The 20,144-nt window shown below is 37.8% G+C and overlaps 1 protein-coding gene across 2 annotated transcripts in view; it reads left to right on the top strand.

Moving 5' to 3' along the window:
• Positions 1–20,144, top strand: part of LOC122809380 (basal cell adhesion molecule-like) — a 388,726-nt gene that overhangs the window by 75,217 nt on the left and 293,365 nt on the right. For both annotated transcript variants that reach the window (XM_044080832.1, XM_044080831.1), the window contains exon 2: positions 10,333–10,457. In XM_044080832.1, the coding sequence (XP_043936767.1) occupies positions 10,333–10,457 (125 nt within the window). The remainder of the gene's footprint in view (positions 1–10,332; positions 10,458–20,144) is intronic.

Genomic DNA, 20,144 nt, shown 5'->3' with positions numbered 1-20,144 from the left:
GAGACCAGCTTCGAGTCTCAAAATGCAGAGACTGAATGGCTGAAAGGATGAACTTACTAAGTCCAAGATGACATTTCTCCGAACCTTTTCTCTGAGGTATGGTGATCTGAGTCTGTGTATATAAGTTTTGGGGATGTAGAGAGGACTGCTTCTCCATCACAAAAAGAAGCTTTAAGGAGAGCAATTTTTGTGATTCACTCTTCTCTGGGTTTTTGGCTCTTTTCTGGCTTTTTGCCACTCAGCATTTTGAGTGCTGACATTTCATTGGGGAGTCCAGATGTATAGTAGTTTCACACATCTCATCTAAGATCTGCAGTAATTTTACATACTGTAGATAGACAATGCAGATTTCTCCTGTATTCCTTTTAGACTGTAAAGGAATCTACCACAATGCATCCAGGCAATGCAATAATGTTATTATTCCTCTTGACAGCTTAGAATTATTCATTACATAGAGTTGTATAGTAGACAGAAATGCCAGTCCTAAATGTTGCAGTTTTGGCTGTACCTACCCAAACGTACATATGATCTGTTAACGAGTCACATTAATGTTCTGAATTGATCCCCTAAAGGTCTCTGGGCCCATGCTATGCCCTAACCTTTCCTTTCATACACATTTCTTCAGATGACTCACTCTCTGATCATGACCAGTTGCAGTAAGTGTACAAGAGTTCAGGTTTGCAGGAAAGTTTAGTGTGCTCCTGCTATAGCAGGCTGGTTTATTCTGAGCTGTAGTCTGTTCCATGCAATACAGCTATAGACAGGTTTACACTGTATGTAATCTGTAGACTGCAACTTCTGTAATGGCTGTTTCTCACAGAGGTGCCCAGTTTTTGATAATGTAGTAGATGGGTGCATAAGTAATACTATGTAAGGAAATTTATACTATGTAAGGAAATTTAATGTACTGTAAATGTATTGCAGGTACATTTATAAGCTATTGGCTTACTTACTTTTGCTGATCAGGTTAATCTCACTAGACCTGTGGTCTGTTTCTTGGGGAGATGTGTGGTGGTATCTTTACAGGGGTAGGGGAAATGTGGCCCGGGTACTGCGGAGGTTTCCCCTACTCTGTAATTTATAAAGTTTAAGCTGTTAATAAACAGCTTTACTGTGTTCAGTGAGTGCCATGGAAGTTTTAACCTCCATGTATGCTATTTAAAATTTGCAGCTGTAGTACACACTGAGCTGCTAATAAGGGTTGTGTATTGTTTTCCACTGTCATTACTTAAGAAATTATATGATCTTTTGGTGATGTAGGATATTACTAGGATAATTTGGTTTGAACCAAGTAGAATAATAAAGTCTTTCCTAAGTAAACTGACAGCCTGTCATATTTTTGTCTCAAGTCATCACTGCATCTTCTAGACCCAATCCAATACCTGGTATCAATGCCCTGCTAGATTTTTTTTTATCACTAATGTACTTTCCAGATTCGTACCATCCCATGTGTATCCAAACTCCCTGGGAAAACATTGCTTTTGTCCACAGCATGGTCATTTAAGAAGCCCATAGCTGAGGTTGTCCATTTTGAGGAGAGATTATTCCCTACCAAGATGGTAACATCTCTGCTGTTTGGAGGTTAAACTGGCTTATTTGGGGCACAATCTGTGAAGAAATTGATCCAGCCATTGCCTTGGACACATACCACTCAAGTTTGAGACACTTCAGAGATTCATAATTGGCCTCAAAAGTTTTAGTTATCAGGACAGACTGGGAGCTGTGTCTGTGTACTCAGTCTCGGCCTCCTCGGTGGAGATTTCTGTCTGGCCTTTCGAGCCATGAAAGATCCATCCCTCTTTGAGTTCCTATTCTTTCAAAGAACAAATGGTACCTTGAATACCTGGTTGAAGGAAATAAAACCCTCATTAGCAGATTAATAAAACATGTTGGCAAGATAGATTCATATTCAGTGTATCCTCCACCTCGGCAACAAAACACCTTTGCCACCTTCAGGGTAAACATAGATAACTGTATGGGCAAACTCCAATTCTCCCCAGGTCTGTCTTTGCCTTTCCCCCCTTGAGGCTGGGGAAACTTTTGAAAATTTGGCTTGTAATAGTCTTCATATTGATTGTCTAGTATTTACCACCAATGAACCTACACACAATACACATATATAATATATATATATATATATATATATATATATATATATATATATATATATAACATTTTCCTTTACCCGCAGAGGTTAATGAAATCTTGCCATAAGCATTTGAGGGCTGTGTTCCTTCCTCTCTCCAGGGAAAGCTTGTCTTTACACTCTTACCTTGTGAGATTTCCACTTCTCCATTCAGTGGTAAGAGTCAGAGTGAGAGTCAGTGAGGCATCATATGTCCGGGTAATGAGGGTGGGATATTTTGGATATGCAAGGAGAGAAAGCCCTAACTGGGATGGGTCATAGCATGACATCTGACATATTACTGCATTTGATGACCAATAACTGTCACTTCTCCCATTGCTGCTGGACATGGTAACCTGTCTTTCAGCTGGGAAATGCTTACCTATCTCTAACAGGAAGTACCCACTTATAGACCATAACTCAAGATTCTTTCCTGTGGATGGACAAGATGAAATCCACTCATTTTTCACCCCCCCTGTTTGCCTTCTGCAGTACTAAACTTTGGATATATTTTTGATTTCTTTGATCTCAAGAGTCAGAAAACGCAAAAGATATAAGCACCATTAGATGCGAGATCAAAGAACAAATTTAAAGAAAGAGGTCAATAGAAGGAAACCCAGGATATCAATAATGATTATGATTTAGACATTAGAAGGTAATACAGAACTACCACCCTAAATGCCAAAACAGTCTGTATCTGGAAAAATAAAAGATTGTGATGAGTCACCTCAAACTTCATTACTGACTTACTAGTTCACACCTGTACATGCTTCAATACTGTAGCATTGCTGCAGGTGAACTGCTTGCTTGCTACTAACATTAAGTATTCTTTCTCTCTCTGTACCCCTGAGGTCTCAGGAGTTCTCAATTTACATTTCCCTGTTAGAACTCAGACATAACCCCGCCCCGATAAGGGAAATAAAAGATTATGCACAAGTTGCTAGAAATGATAAAATGGATGCAGTTCAGACATGTTTGCTTCATCCCTCCTCCTTCAAGATTGCAACCAGATCAGTTTCAAACCTTTAGCCTTCATCTTTAAGTCATCACTTGTAACTAGAGTAATTGTATTTAATTTTAAGCAGGCTTTAGTTATACCCCCTACCAAGTGCCTTGTCATTATCATCCAGCCACAGTCCTTGCTGATTTACCAGATTCTTCCAAATATTGCCTACCGTAAGCGTTTGACCATGTCATCAAGTATGGAATGTTTGTGTACATGCTTATTAAGAGTTCTAGAAGTTCAGTCCTCTGGCTGTTAGTGTGTCATGGGTTACAGATATAGCATGATCAAAAAGGGACAGCTTATTGGAAATGTTGTGCGTGTATGTATGTCTGTGTGTGTTTATAGGTTCATAGGTAAGTACTAGGCTATCTGCCCAAGGGCATTTATAAGCCTAGCCAGAATGTGTTGGCTTTCGCCACCCCCTTAGATTAATTCCCTGTGCCTCTGTCCAGCAGAGCCATTAGTTCCCTGTGCTACTGTCCAGCAGAGCCACTGCAGTGATCCCCGGGGTAAATTTTCTGTTCCCCAGGTTTCTCTTGAAGAGTGTTAGTGAGGGGCTCTGCCTGACGTATTTTGGAATCCTGTTCCAAAGCATGGGGAGTCTCTGGCATAGGAATCTATCCCTCCAGCATGTCCTATTTATCATTGTGGTGAGGTTTATATCTCTAGAGTATGTGGCTCTCCAGGATTTTTTTTTTCTTGGGTGGAGCATGTCCTTCAATTCTGGGTTGGACATGGCCTTGTATATCAGGCAGAGATCACCTCTGAGTAAGCGGTATGCAACTGAGTACAGCTGGAGTTTCTTGAGTCGGGCTGCATAGGGCATCTGTTTGAGGTCAGTAATCCTCTTGGTTATATGTGTATATATATATATATATATACACACACACACACACACACACACACACACACACACACACACACACACACACACACACACACACACACACACTTATATACTGCTATGTCAATGTTGCAAACATTAACATGTTGACAAAGAAACATTTAAATGCTATTGCGCATGCTCCGAAGCTAATCCTCGAAACATGGCAATAAGAAAAAAGAAGTGTTTTTTTTTTTTTTTTTGCAGGGGAAAGCCCCTTGCACCTACTACATGTAGGGCTGTCACCGAACACCCTGTACTGTTTATTTATTCTAACTCTGAGATCACACAATCCCTGGGGATTATCCATTCTTGCACAACTGTGGACCACCTGTATAGTCACCCAGAAAAGTGTCAACAGTACAGAGGTTGATTTTTGCTAAAATCTCCTAATACTAGGGTAAGCATATCTATGCATAGATTCTATGCATATATATATATATATATATATATATATATATATATACATACACACACACATGTATGTGTGTGTGTGTGTGTGTGTATTTATGTATGTATGTGTGTATATATATATATTTATATATATATATATATTTATTTATATATCTATATATATATATATATTAGTGTGTGTATATATTTATATATATATATATATATATATATATATATATATATATATATATATAAATAATGTGTGTGTGTATAGGTTGGTACTAGGCTATCGGCCCATACAAGCCTAGCCATAACAATTCCCTGGATATTTCTTCCCACAATATATATATATATATATATATATATATATATATATATATATATATATATATATGTATATATATATATATATATATATATATATATATATAAAATACATATATATATATATATATATATATATATATATATATATATATATATATATATATATATATATATATATATATATATATATATATATATATATATATATATATATATATATATATATATATATAAATAACAAAATATATAATATGGGTCTACTTTGTTTCACTGAAAGCTCATTTCACAGAAATTCAATTCATCCTGACCAAACTGCTGAAAACTCAAAATTACTGAAAACTCATTTCACTGAAGTAAAGTATACTGGCACTGTGTAGAGTACTGTAATGCAAGTAAAAGGTATATGCCCTTTTTCTCACTGTAGTGCAATCCTGGAGTTAGTATATGCAGTTGGGGGGTTCGGGTGTGTGTGTGGGGGGAAAGCCCCCCACTAGTTTGGTATTATATTTCACCGAGAGCTTCAAAACAATACATTTTAAACTGTGGACATGCTTTTTTCTTTAAACATTTCAGTATTCCTAATTTGTTCCTAGGTTCTTTCTGTTTCTCCTTTTACATTTTTCATTTCTCTCATTGCAGTACTGTCTTCCTTTACTAATTTTACTTAAATATGACAATAATTCTCTTTTCCTTGCAAGAAGTATATTTGCTTGAATAACAACTTCATCTTCTCTTGATTAGTCATCCAACCTTTGGACCAGTTTTTATAAAATGTTCTTATAGGATTGTGATATTTTCATAACTGTATTATTATCGTCTTTCCTTATTCATTATATTTTTCCTATTTTTGTATATTCATTGTTTTTTTTTTCTCTAGCCATATTGCTAGATGATCAGAAAAGACTGTTTTAATTATATATCCTTCTCTTATAGTTAATCCTTCTGATACTATGAAGTAATTTATTTCAGTTCTATAAATACCCTCCTATAAGTCCCTGAACTTTTATCTCAAAGTATTAATTTAATGCATCTCACATTTTTCCTGATAGTTTCATTTCTTTATTTATGCTTGCCTATTAAATCATGATTGAAATCTCCTGTCAGTATAATATTCATATTTTTCAACACAATCTAGGATCTGGTGAAAATAAATGTTCTTTCTTTACAGTTAACGTAAGTATATAATTATTCCTCCTCTTATCAATAATAACTGTTGACTTTCTTTTCTTCCGAATACATTTTGGTCATATATTCTATCCATTTTTTGTAACCTTGTTATTATTCTCATAAAAAAAATATAATCCATATTCCGTTATAAGTCTCCAATTTATCTTCTCTTTATTTCCTTTTTTAAAACTCCTGTACATGTCTCTTTCTCTTTAATTTCCAGTTTCTAACCATTCATTCATAACTTCTATAAAAATTATTTTATGAAACTCATTCATTTCTTTCTTTATACGTATCATATTCGATTCCATCCAGTCCTGTTGCAGAATTCATGTTACTGTCTTTTAGAATTTCAATCAATTCTCATAGTTATTTTTTTGTTTTAAATGCTCATCTTCATTATTTAATTTTTCACCTGAATAAATTTGTTCCATGTTTTCTTGTCTTTTAACAAATTATTCCAATACATATTCTTAAATTATTTTGTATATTCCTTCTTGCTGTGTTATTTGCTTATCATCTTTATTCTTTAATTCTCTTATTTTACTCAAATGTGGTGCTACCTCTTCTTTCTTTCCTTGTAAACAATATTTGTTTAGATAGCAAGTTGTTAATTTTAATTTGATTCCGTTTATGTTTCTTTCTTTTTAATAAAATCGTTAATTGTTTTCTCTAACAAATTTCTGACTTAATATCTTGCAACTCTTTTTCTTTTCTTTTCTTCCTTATACATTCTAAAACACTTTTTTTACATTTCTGTTTAAAATTAAGCCACCAAGCGGTCCAGTTCTCATAAAACTCTCTCATATTCATATGATTTTTTTCCCATAATTCCATAAATTCATTTTTCTATTCTAAATCTAATTCCATTTCATTAATTCTCTTTATTCCTTTTTTTGATTTTTATATATTCTTCATTTAACTGTACTTGAACCCATATAGCCACATGATCCAAAAATCCAGCAGACTTAATATATTTTTTTTTTTACTTTTGGACCATCTGATATTAAAACAAAATCAATATCTGTCCTAATGTTGTTCCTTGGCCCACTGGTTATTCTCCCATACAACTAACTTTCCACTTCTCATGATTTCGTTAACCATTTAAATATCACAATTGCTCTTATTTATTCTTAAATATACAGTTAAAATTGCCCATCACTATAATGTCCATAGTTGCACAAACATATTCAAGAATATTTTTAAACAGGGAAAAAACACAAAATACGACTCCAATGCAGCACCAGTTAAACTGGCTTCTTCAGAGTCATAGTGCACAAAACATTTGAACACATATAAATACTAAACACATCCAGTCGTAGTCTTAGTCGTAGTCTCTTTGTGGTGGAATAAATTTTATTTATTCAGTTATCTGCTGTGTGTTGTTATTTATTTTTCATTACCATCGGGTGGCTTTTGTCTGTCTCATTGCCTTTTTACTTATTTTTTGGTCATATTTTTGAATATTTTTAAACAGCATTTCTCTCTCTCTTTTTTGTTTACATATGCATATAAAGCTATAATTCTTAACACATTTTTTCCATCTCAAGTCCATTACCATAATTCATCCTAGCTCCACTATGGTTACAGCTAATATTTTAATGCATTCTTGCCATAATATACATATGCTCGCACACATTTCTTTGCCCAAGTTGCAAACTACCACACCATTCCAAAGTTTTGCACTTTGTATTCTTTCTTTATCTGTTAATGTAATATCATCTAAAATAATAATATGTACATATACTGCAGAAAACCATTGTAATATACCGTTTCTCCTCTAAGATTTTTCATACTGTGCACATTTTAAAGCTAATATTTTCAGCTTTTAAGAATGGTTAGTGTAGTAAAATGTTTTTCTTTCCTTTCTTATTTTGTCTAAGCATTATATTTTTTTAATTTTCTTTTCCTTTCTTTAACTATTTTTCCTGTCAAATTGTTTTTATTTCTTAATGCATGCCTGTCAGCTTCTTCTTTACTTGTCCGTTTCTTTTTCCATGTTACTTTCTTCAACTTCATGTACAACCTCTTTATTGGTCACATCTTTTTGTACATTTTCTTGTACAACACATTTTCCTTTTTCTCCTGTGTAACTTCATTTACATTTTCTTGCACATTCAATTCACATTCTAGCCATGAATGACCAGTATCGTCACATTTGTTTTGCACTTTAAATCACATTTTTTGCATTATGCCCTGTTTTACCACACAAGTAAAATCTTTTTTCATCACATTTATTGATTAAATGATAATTATTTTCCACAAAAATAACAAGTCTTTGGTTGACCCCTGTATTTCACAAACCCTTATTACCATGAACATTAATAATACTAGGTACATGCATAACTATCATTTTCCATTTTCAGTATTACTCCAATCCCATCCCCAAGTCCATAGTCCTCTTTCATCATATATTTTTGTAGTGTCCATTATTTTTTTACATATGCTTAACAGATGTTCTTTCAGTTCTTTTGCTTCAACTTCACTTGTCTGTAAAAAAGCTTGCTCCACATATTCTGACTATGGATAAATAGTTTTATTTTGTTCATATGCACTCAAAAAAAATTTCCATGGCCTGCCCAATCTCAAATATCAAGTCACTAAAAGTCTCTTTATTAATTAAAATAAATGCTCTTACCTCTTTTGCTTTGACACCCAGAGGCGTTATGACAAAGTCCCAAACCTCATACCTGTCCAAGAGTTCTTCTTTTTTACTGTTCACACGTACTGTGTACTTCTTTTTGTTTCATTTATTTCTTCTTTGTACTTTTCCAGTAGTTTGTGCATAAGTTTTTGTCTCTGGAACGTTTTCTGGTACAGTCTTTTTTCCCCTTTTTCTTCTATTTTTTTCCATGATGTCTCTATATGAAATTGCACTTTGGCTTACAATTTCTTCCAAATAATCTTCCCGCAACCCCGCCCAATTGGAGGGTCATAATTATGCATTTTTCAGAGGTAACCATCTCCTTCAAACAATCTCCTCTGAAAGTTTTACTCTGAATCCATCTCTGTTTCAGCTACAGTCTCCTTTTCTCCAGTGTCACTGTTTTTTCTGCACCCACATTATCGGAAAAAAAAAACTTCTGGTAGCAATACTACCATTTCAGCTACATTTTCTGCAACTTTCACTCCTGTTTCAGCAAAGGCTGAATCAGCCATGTTTTCTCCCTGTTTCTTTGGACCACTTCTGTGCCTGGAACAGGAAGTCTGTTGTGTCACACACAAATCCTTCCCCTACTACTAAGAGTAGGGGAAGTTCCCTGATTATCTGGCTAAATTTCCCCTAAAGGTATAAATACCTTCTCTAGTTCCACTAAAAACAAGCTATAGTTGGCACTAACACAGTCAACAAAAGATGGACAGACAGATGAACAATCAAATGGACACTATAGTTTTATACCAAAAGTCTTCCATCTGAATTTTTGTATGTCCTTATTGAAAGCCCAATTAGTTTTTTTATTCTTTCCTGTCTCTGTTCACTTTGAATTAGGATAGATGATCAGTGGGACTAAGATCTAATCTGCATTCTGATCTTGTGACAGAAGGCATTTCTATCCCAGATACTAATTTATCAAGGTGCAATGGGCAGGCATGAAGTTTCTTTAGTATTACCAGTGTTCCAACTAAAAGAATTGGAGGATTCACTTCATCTTGTAGAGCACCCACAATCAATATATACAGTGTATATGTTAGGCTGCTGACTGAATCATTTATATTTGTTGGTTACAACTCCTTTTTGAAGCCCAAAAGTTGTTGTAGCACATCTGAATCCAGTCAGTACAGTGACCACTTTATGTAGCACCAACCCTTGGAGCCTTAGCAATAATGCAGATTAATTTTTTGTAGTTATATGGAATCTCCTAAGAATTTATACCTCATCTCCCAGTTTCCTCATCACTTGGAAGGCAATTTGCATTACAGTACACTGTAATCTCATGAAGAGACCTGTTATAAAATGTAATCCAGTGTGGCTAAGTTGTGGATGGGAGCAACCCTACAGAAACGCACAATTTCTGAAAGATTTGCCTATTGTATATTTGCAGACATCCTCACATCTTCTCTACATCACTTTCTATGGAGATGTTTTTCGAGTACCTTACTGTGAACTGACACGTTGTAGGCTAAATAACACTGTCTCAGCCACCCAGGTTCTATTTGTACATAACTGCAGACTCACAGAAGGTAACATTCAGGAGTTCACTTGTTTCAGACTCAGCACTGTAATTTACGGAAATGTTTAGGAAATATGTTTTTATATTCTTTGTAATAGTAAATCTTTTTGACACATTTTATTTCTGCCAGTTACCAAGAATACCAACAAGCAATTAGGCTTGCATGTGTGTTTATTTCTGCCTTTGTGTTCAGTTCATGAGTCTGTTTACTACAGCAGTTTGTAACTTGTCTAAAAATCTTTCTGCTTTTTTGTAGCAAATGTATCTTTGGTCATTACGGGCCATCATGGACCTGTTCTCGAGGGGGATGACATTACTCTGGAATGCCTGGCAGACACGTCTGAAGACATGAGCACATACTACTTCCAGAAATACAGTAAGGTAAGTGATGTCAGACTGCTTTATCATTATAGACATTCATATGTATGTTTTCTTTTTTTTTTTTTTTTTTTTTGGGGGTGGGCTGGTGGTAAGAATTAGAAGGCGTAGGGCTGTCGTGAGTGTACTTCCTGCTTGATGGTAGTCTGCTGTTTCTGCAAATCTTTGTCATTCTGCTCTGCATTTAGAGGAACACTAGGAAAACTGTATAGATGCTCACTGTTGAATTTTGGATGACAGGTAAGTAATATGCAGTTCTCTAGAAGGTTAAAGGTATGGATGTGAGGTCCACCTTTTTTGAAAAAGTAAATCTGTTTGACAGCTGGCATGCCCAAATTTGTTTATTTATCCATTCATCCATCCCCTGTTGACTGGGTTAGTCCCACTAGGCTAAATAGCCTCTTTTCAGGGGAGATTCAAGATGGTATTTATACTACTAAGGGAAATTTAGCCAGGGCATCAGGGAACTTTCCCCTACTCTTTTTGATAGGTGCCATGGGTTCTTTTACATCCTTCTGAGGTACCACCAACTCAAGCAGATGGGGCCTTGGTTTAACATCTCCTCTGAATTACAGCACGTTCAGGAGTGCAGTGCCCCCTTCTGCTGCAGTGTCAGCAATCAAGCTACCTGGTGTGGGAATAGAACCCAAAGCCTTCTGCACCAAAGGTGAGTGTGCTACCTGTTGCACCAGTGTCATACAAGGAAAGTGCACAACTTGCTGTCATCAGAGATGGCTTTATTATCTGACATGAGCTACTGCAATAATATGCCATCCGTGAAATGGGGAAGACAAGATTGAGGATTCCCTCCAGTTGGTACCTTGTAACAGTGATGTCTTGATGAATAAAACATTACTATGAATAGAGAACAACAAAAGTCTCGGTTTGATGAAGAGACAGAAAAACAAACTTAAATATCTGAATGTGTAACTTGCCTTCGGCAGAACAAAAAATGGTGTTACTAAATACATAATGTAGGCAAAAATGTAGTATGAAGGGGGCTATGACCCACTTATTCTCTCTCTCATACTCTAAACTCGGAGGTTAAGGAAACTCTTGATTTTTCAAACTAAGCAACTTTACTCATGACTTACTGCAACTTCAGACTTGACACATTTAAAGTATTTAGAATATATTTAGAAATCTGGGAGCTTGGGATGCAGGAACTGCAGCTGATCAGCAAAACTATTAATTCTAAACTTGCTGTGAGTGCATCCTTTCATGTGTTAAAATTTTTCATTGTGAGCAAATAATTTAATTACATGCATTTTCACCTCATTCAAAAACGATGTGCACTTATAGCAGTAGAGCAGAGATTTAATGATGTAGGTAGGTTATTGTCTCTTATCTGAAATAAAGTACAAACTTTGATTATAGCTTTACTGTTCTTAGAATGTACCCAGGCAGTTCCTTCCTAATAAATGTACAATGAGACCAACTTGTTTTTATTTAACAAGTAGCCATTTCTCATTTTTAGAAAAATTAGAAGTGATTGGTTTCTGTGGACATACAGGTATTGCATTTAGCAGTTAGTGAACAGCGGTACATTGTATATATTCAGTTTGTTAATCAACTTTTGAACAACTTTATACAAATGTCATTTATGTTATATTAAATAACTGGAGAACATTCTTTCTCTCACTTCAGAACATCTATTAATTCATTTTTGAACATTCTAAATGAAGCATGCTATGTATATTTAAGCAGTAATGCCCAAAAGGGTGGGCATTCTAGCGAAATAACTGACTACTCAGGAGTGCTGAGAAGCCTGACACTGAAGGCATTGGGCCTCCACATCCCAGGAATGTCCATTATTTCCCTATAATACCCATCTTGCAGGACATTACTGCATTTTGAAAATGGCCTGTCTGCTTATGTTGGTTGATGTATTTGTGTGTGTGTGTGTGTGTGTATGTGTGTCTGTATCTTTTTTACATTTTTGCTGGTTTTGATAAAAAGTCACTTTTATTTATGATTTATTATGGACTGTTTTGTTATGACATTTACACATAGCTTAAAGTCCAACTTTATTAAGTGTATAGCAGTTGATTGTGTGACCTGTCAGATACCAGGAACAATGAAAAATAAAAGTCTATGTATTTAATTTTTAAACAAAAATAGTAATGATCATGAAAGTTTAGTGTCTAGTGATATAACTTTATAACATTTGTTTATTGATTTGCTGTATTTTTTTAAGTTGCTGACCAGGTAAACCCACCTGGTTGTTGGTGGTTTGGCACCTATGTCTCTAATGGGCACAGGTAACCTGTAAATGGTTAATTTCTCAGGCCCATGTTTACGCTTATCAAGGGTATCAGAACTTGTCAGATATTTGGGATGCATGGCTAGGCTTAAAAGCGCCCTTGTGTTCATTAGCCTAGTAAACACCTATGAACCTATAAGCACAGTTACCTTTTCAGTGGTGACATTGGAGCACTAACACTGTCTAGTTAAATGAAAACTCAACCTCTGAACTCCAATTATTTTTTTCATTGTGTCTGTTTGTTTTTTGAGCTATTTCAGTATATATTAACTCTAGCTGCTTATGAAATTGTAATACGTTTATCCACAGAATGGCTGACATATGGCCTGACATCTTAATCTGAGGTTGTTTTAGTGCTTTCTTTTCCCCTTCCCAAAAAGTCCCTTTGTATGAGTCATGCTAGACATATGGAGGTTATGTTGTCTTCCTAGTTCACTGAATGGCAGCAGAGAGAGTCACGGGCATCTTGCACACCTTTTGTAGCAGGAGTGCTTGTGTCTTAGTCTTGAAGGTCATCATACACAGCTCTATAAGAGCCTGTTTTAAGCAATTCAGAGAAATTTTACAACCATCTCCAAAGAAAAAAAAAGCCCAAATTACAGGTTTTGTAAGGACTGTAATTACCAGCCCCCCACACACACTTCAAAGGTACCACTATAATCCTATAGCTGTTAGTCAAAGCTTCAAACTTCATAGTGCTTGTTCTGCTCCTCACCTATGTCTGTAGTAGTAAGAAGGATATTTTATCATCCCGAATGCTGCAGCAATATACTAGTGTACTTGTTGTTTTTGCTCAACTACAAGCACAGTATAAAAACTGCAACTATGTCTTGAATTTTTGGTGTCAGTTTTTTTTAAAACTGGTACATGTACCATTGTGCTTTATATTTTCCCCCTTCTGTTGCATTGCTACACCTTTATTTGTTACATTGTAGCATAACACTATAGTCTTTGAGCATGAGAAATCAGTAGTTCTGTGTACAAGATTAGCACTCATTTTTATACAACTGTTGCAGTTACAGAAAATACTACTTACAAGTGGATCAGCAGACAAAATATGTGGTCAGTTGTTAGGGTTACCATTTTTTAGATGCCCAAAGTGGGAAGTTCTTACTGAAACTTGACATATGTTACATGTCATGCAGGTGGGGGGACTCATTCCTCTGACTTTGCTAAAATACAGTCTTGTAGTGTACAGTGTACTTTATTGCCAGTGTTTGCAGTGCTTCGGAGTTAGCTCGTGTACTATCCCAGTAGTACAGTACTGGAGTCATTTACCAAGTATGCTTTACCGTTGCAGCACAGTACAATCAGTAGGTGTGCTGTTAATGTAATACTATGATAATTTAGCAGGTAAGATGATGATGATGCTACAGTGTTGGTAAACCTGTCATTACCATTACTGTGCAGTAATGCTGTCTGCAGTTCTACAGAGTGAGGGGGCATGTTACTCTTGCAGTGCAGCACTGGTGACTGCAGTGCTGCAGCATTAACAGACTTGCTGTTACTGATGTGCTGCAGTAGCCAGAGGCTGCAGTGTTGCAGCATTAATAAGCATGTCATTACCATTACTGTGTGTTACTGCTGTCTGCAGTGCTACAGAGTGAAGAGATGTTACCCTTGTAGTACAGTATTGGTGACACTAGTGATGAAGCATTCACAGACATGCTGTTACTGCTGAGTCGCAATAGCTAGGGCCTGTAGTGCTGCAAAGTTAATAAGCATATCCTTACCCTTTCTGTGTGGTACCTCTGTGTGCAGTGCTGCAAAGTTACTAGGCATGTTACCTTTGTAGCACAGTACTACTGATTGCAGTGCTGGGGTATTAATAGACATGCTGTTTTTTCTGTGTTGTAGTACCCTTGAGTCTACAGTGCAACATAGCTAGCAAGTATTTTATCTTTATAATGTGGTTTTAGTGCCTGCAATGCTGAAGAGTTAAGGCATTCTTTTACTGCTATAAGTACAGCTCAAGCAGCAGGACCAATAATGTGTTGAAGAACCTCTCCAGAGGTCAAAATGTTAAGACAAGGGCAATTTTGCCATTTCCTCTTGTTTTTATCTTGGTGTAGATCAGTTTACCACAGCACATTACAGTGGCAGAATAATCTATATCTGAATTATTCTTTGTAAACTGAAGTTAGATTTAGTTAACATGTGCTGATCTTTGTGATGTTGGTGATGACTGCTGCATTATTTTCAGCACCTCCCCCCCGACACATAGATGACTTGGTGCTGTAGTAGGCATTACATTTCCAGGCATTTCTACAATGCTGCAGCTGTCATAATGTAGTATTCTCAGTCCCAGTCTGCCTTCAAGTTTTAGGATGCAGGTGTGTCCATTTCCAGCCTGTCTGGAGTTTAGGGGTATGACACCACCCAGTTCTATCTTTGTCATTCTGGGCAATGTTGCTACTGTTGCTCCCCCCCCCCCAATTTGTTTACCTATACAGCCAGTCACAGCCTTCCATTCTGTTCCCAGGGTGTGGATTGCCAGTACAGAATAATAGGGGGTAATGATGCAGGCAGACTAGTTTCATATCTAAAAGTATCTATAATTTGTGAGAATGGACTTTTCCTGCCTTAAAATGAATTGTATTGTAGGAAATGAAACCAAAATAGGAATATTGACTTTTTTTTTGTATTCCATCATCCTAACCCCTCTATCTGATGCTATCTTCCATGACTCACTTAGATGTTCATTGTGTTTCACTGCTGCAGTCATTACACTTGGGTTATCCTGCCGTCAGGCGGTCCCGCAGTTGGCCAGAGTTCCAAAGTCTTGGTCCGGTGTCTGTTGCGGTCGCTTCTTCCCTGACGTCAGTGCGTCAGGGGTATATAACATGCAGCCGACGCCATTTTCTCCAGTCTTTCTTGCTGTGCGGTGCCCGAAGCAAAAGCAGTTCGCAAGTGCCGGTCGGCCGACTCCTGAGATTTTCAATTCGAATTTCAGAACTGAAGTCTTCAATAAAGCTAAGTACCCCGTTGCGGAAACTTTTTCTTGCCTCAGACCGATGTCAGTAAAAGTTAATAATTGTATTTCTTGTGGGAAGCAAATACCTCATAAGGATTTTCATTCTTACTGTATTCCATGCCTAGGCCCAGAACACGACGTCACTAGTTGTCGTTTTTTTGCTAGATTTAACAAACTGACTATTTAAACGTCTGTTTGATTTTGCTCGCCATTACTTTGACTGAAGATTTAATTATACCATGCCATCGGAACAACCGATGACCGGAATACACAAAAAAAAAAAAACGCGAAGACAAGGATAAGGACAGGCATCCGAGGCTCAAAACTGACGATGAAGCCTCTTCCAGGCCAGTCACCGGTTCGCTGGTACTCAGTGATGCGCTTTCACAGCCCCTGACACCAGCTACCTTGGAGCCACAGGCCACCTCCGACGTGGAGATGTCTAGGCCTCTGGATACTCAAGGTGTTCAGCCTATGGAAACTAACCCTTCAAATGGGTCCGGAGCCACTGAGCAGGCATTGGCTTCTGAGGGTGTTTTCCGATCTTCACTACTTACCATAAAAACTACAGCCAAGTCTAAAATTCCATTAAAGACAAAGAAGCAAGTACAGCATTCACCTGGACAGGCCTCCATGCCTAAAAAACAGATGCTCAAAATGGCTGAAGACTTAATTACTCTGATCAGGGGTACCCATCCCCCCTCCTGATAAAAGGCCTAGGCAGGATACAGACTATGATTCCTCAGACCAGGTTTCCATATATTCTGATTCCTCTTCAGACCAGGGATACTCTTTACCCCTCCTATGTGGACTCTGATCAATTCCTTCAGCCTGTCCTCCTGAGGATTATTCTTTTGGGGAAACTTTACATACCATGAGGGAGCATTTCCATTGGGAGGGCCAGGATTACTCAGAATCCAAGAAAAGGCTCAGAGACTTTCTTTTACTGCCTCAGCACAGGCCAGTGTTAGATATTGTGGATGATGTGTTCTCTGAATCCAGTTTAAATCCTGATTCTTTGCCCCCTGCTCCAGTCAAGCCAGACTGGTACTACAGAGTCCCTGACTCTCACAAATTTATAAAAACCCTGTTGCTGACCCAGAAACTATTTCCCAGGGTCCCAAAGGGGTAAAGGCTTCCATGGCTAAAAATCCAGTTCCCTCTGACAGGGATTCTAGAGCATTAGATAGATGGGGGAAGAAAGTTTACACTTCTGCAACTTTAGCAGTGAGAGCTTTAAATTGCCAGTTTCACATGCTTAAATACCAACAATATTTAATGTCTCTGTTAAAACAGAAAATGATTACAAGTTCAGAACATCCTGACTATAAGGAAATGCAGGATTTATTGCATGCAGCTGAACAAGTGGGAAAACATACTCTGCAATGTGGTTTTGATTCATTAGAGGCTTCTTGTAGAGCAGCAGTTACAGGATCTGTGATTCGAAGGCATGCTTGGTTAAAAGAACAAGGTTTACCAGATCATGTTAAGGCAAAATTATTGGATGCTCCTTTACAGCAGGATATTTTATTTGGTGTTAAGGCAGAAGAGGTATTAAAGAAAATGGAGGATAAGGCAAAATCTATGCAAACAGTGAAGGATTTCTTACAGGTACAGCCACCTCGATTTAGCAGAAATTGTCCTTCAAAGAATTGGTCCTTTCCAGTGTCAGACAGACCACAAAAAGTCAGATACAGACGCCCAAGAGGCAGATCTCAGCCCCAAGGCTCAGACCACGACAGTGAGGTGCTTCAACCTCAAAAGGAGGTGAAGACAAGTCACAACCTTACAGGAAACAGTCCCAATGACTTCCCCCTTCGAATGCCAAGCACTTACCTTTTGGCAGCTCCCTTAGGGGGAAAGCTAGCACTTTTTTCTCAAAATTGGCAAACCATCACCCAAGACAAATGGGTTCTGAATATTTTGTCTCAAGGTTACAGGTTCCACTTTTACACTCAACAAAGACTAAAAGGAATGCCAGACCTGCCACAAAATCAATGGGCAGAGGCACAAAAACAAATTACAGCCCTCATGGACATGAGAGCTATTCAAAAAGTGCCACAACAGGAACAAGGACAAGGATTTTACTCAAGACTTTTCCTGGTCCCCAGAAAGGACAAAGCCTGGAGACCCATACTAGACCTTTCTACTCTAAATACTTACCTGGATGTTCTGAAATTCAAAATGTTGACACTACAGCAGCTTCTTCCCATGCTGGGTAAGAAGGCTTTGCTTGTTACTTTGGACCTCAGAGGCATACCTGCATGTCCCTATCAGACAAAATTGCAGAAGATACCTCAGATTCAAAGCTGGTTCAATGCATTACCAATTCTCTGCACTGCCCCTTGGCTTATCTACTGCGCCCAGGGTCTTCACAAAGTGCCTGGCACCAGTAATTGCATTTTGCAGACAAAAAGGAATTCAAATATATCCATACCTGGATGACTGCCTTATTCAAGCAGAGAGCAAGGACATTCTTCTAAAGCATCTGGCGTTTGTAAAAAGGTTGCTAATTTGCCTAGGGTACACAGTAAATGAAAAGAAGGCAAAACTAGTGCCCTCACAAGAGATAATATTCCTGGGTGCCAACTTAAATACAATGGCCCAGTTGGCTTATCTCACGCCAGACAAACAAGGACAACTGACTCAGTATTTTCAATTGATGGCAACAAAGACCCAACTCCCTGCAAGAAAAATTCTGCAGGCTTTGGGATTCATGGCATCCTGCATTCTACTAATTCCATATGCCAGACTGCATATGAGGAAATTACAATGGTACCTAAAATGTTTGGACTCAACACTATCACAGTTTGGAAGCAGTAATACCACTAATTCCCTGCCTACAACAGGAGTTTTGATGGTGGGCACAGGCATGTCACCTCAGCAAGGGACAGCCTTTCACTCTACCCACAGCCAGGCAGACATTAACAACAGATGCTTCGGATTACGCCTGGGGAGCACACGTGGCAGGAAAATGTATTCAGGGCAAGTGGACCGCAGACCAAATGCATCTCCACATCAATCAAAAAGAGATGTTGGCTGTACAAAATGCCCCAACAGCTTTCAAGGACCTTCTACATCCAGGACAACTATTATTAAAGACAGACAACACCACAGTTATGTGGTACATAAACAAGCAAGGGGGGCACTCATTCTTACCCCCTATGCAGACAAGCCATGACCTTGTGGAACACAGCTCTAACCTATCAAGTTCATCTACAAGCACAATTCCTGCCAGGAAAGAAAAATACTCTGGCAGATGACTTAAGCAGAAACATCATGGATCCACACGAGTGGAAATTAAATCCACAAGTATTCAGCATGATAACTCAAAAATGGGGTTGCCCAGACATAGATCTTTTTGCCTCTCCAATGAATTGCCAACTACAAAAATTCTGCACAAGGACTTATCACACACAAGCATGGAAAGTGGATGCCCTCACGTTCAGCTGGAAAAGCCTAAAAGTTTGCCTTCCCACCACTGCTTCTTCTTTCAAAGGTACTCCTAAAAGCCAGACAGAAAAACCACAGATGATCCTGATTTCCCCAGACTGGCCACGCCAGCACTGGTACCCAATCTTAATGAACTTAGCTCAAGGCCCACCATGGATTTTACCTTAAACTCCGCACCTTCTGACTCAACAAAACAATCAGATCTTGCACAGTCAGCTCAAACCCTTAAACCTGGCTGCATGGCAGATTCATTAGTCAGGCAGAAAACACCTCTCTCTAAAGCTGTTATGGATGTCATTTTGGAGGCCAGGAGGCCTAGCACCAGGAAATCTTACTCAGAAAAGTGGAAGAGATTCTGTGCCTGGAACCGGGCTCAAAGCTTTGACCGTCTTGTCCCAAATATTCCTCGGATACTACAATACTTAACTGACATGCTGGACAAAGGACTATCCTACTCATCCATTAAGATCCACACCTCTATCATCTCTGCCCATTACAACACAGATCCTCTTAGTTTCTCTCATCCAGTGCTAAAACAGTACCTCAGAGAGGCTAAAAACATAAGACCGCCCTGGAGAGCACCAACACCAACTTGGGACCTCAGTTTTGTCTTGGAAAAACTAACTTTACCTCCTTTTGAGCCAGCCAATTCAGCAGAATTAAAATATGTATCATGGAAAACTGCTCTGTTTCTGGCAATAACCTCAGCACAAAGAGTCTGAGTTACAGGCACTAATGGCAGTAGAGCCTTTCATTATTTTTCACCAAGACAGGGTTTCTTTAAGAACAAACCCTTCATTCATGCCTAAGGTGGTATCCAGTGTGGCTCTTAACCAAACAATTCACTTGCCAACTTTTTATGCAAATCCCCAGAATAAAGGGGAGAGACTTCTGCATTCCTTGGACATACACAGACAATTACGTTTCTACTTGGACAAAACAAAAGCTTTCAGGAAAAAAATGAGCAATTGTTTGTAGCATATGCTGCAGGATCACAGGG

Source organism: Protopterus annectens, chromosome 8.part0, assembly GCF_019279795.1.
Source record: "Protopterus annectens isolate FY-2018-M chromosome 8.part0, PAN1.0, whole genome shotgun sequence".
NCBI classification, from domain to species: domain Eukaryota; kingdom Metazoa; phylum Chordata; order Ceratodontiformes; family Protopteridae; genus Protopterus; species Protopterus annectens.
The sequence above is the reverse complement of the archived record's forward strand: the minus strand, read 5'-3'. Positions and strand labels throughout refer to the sequence as shown.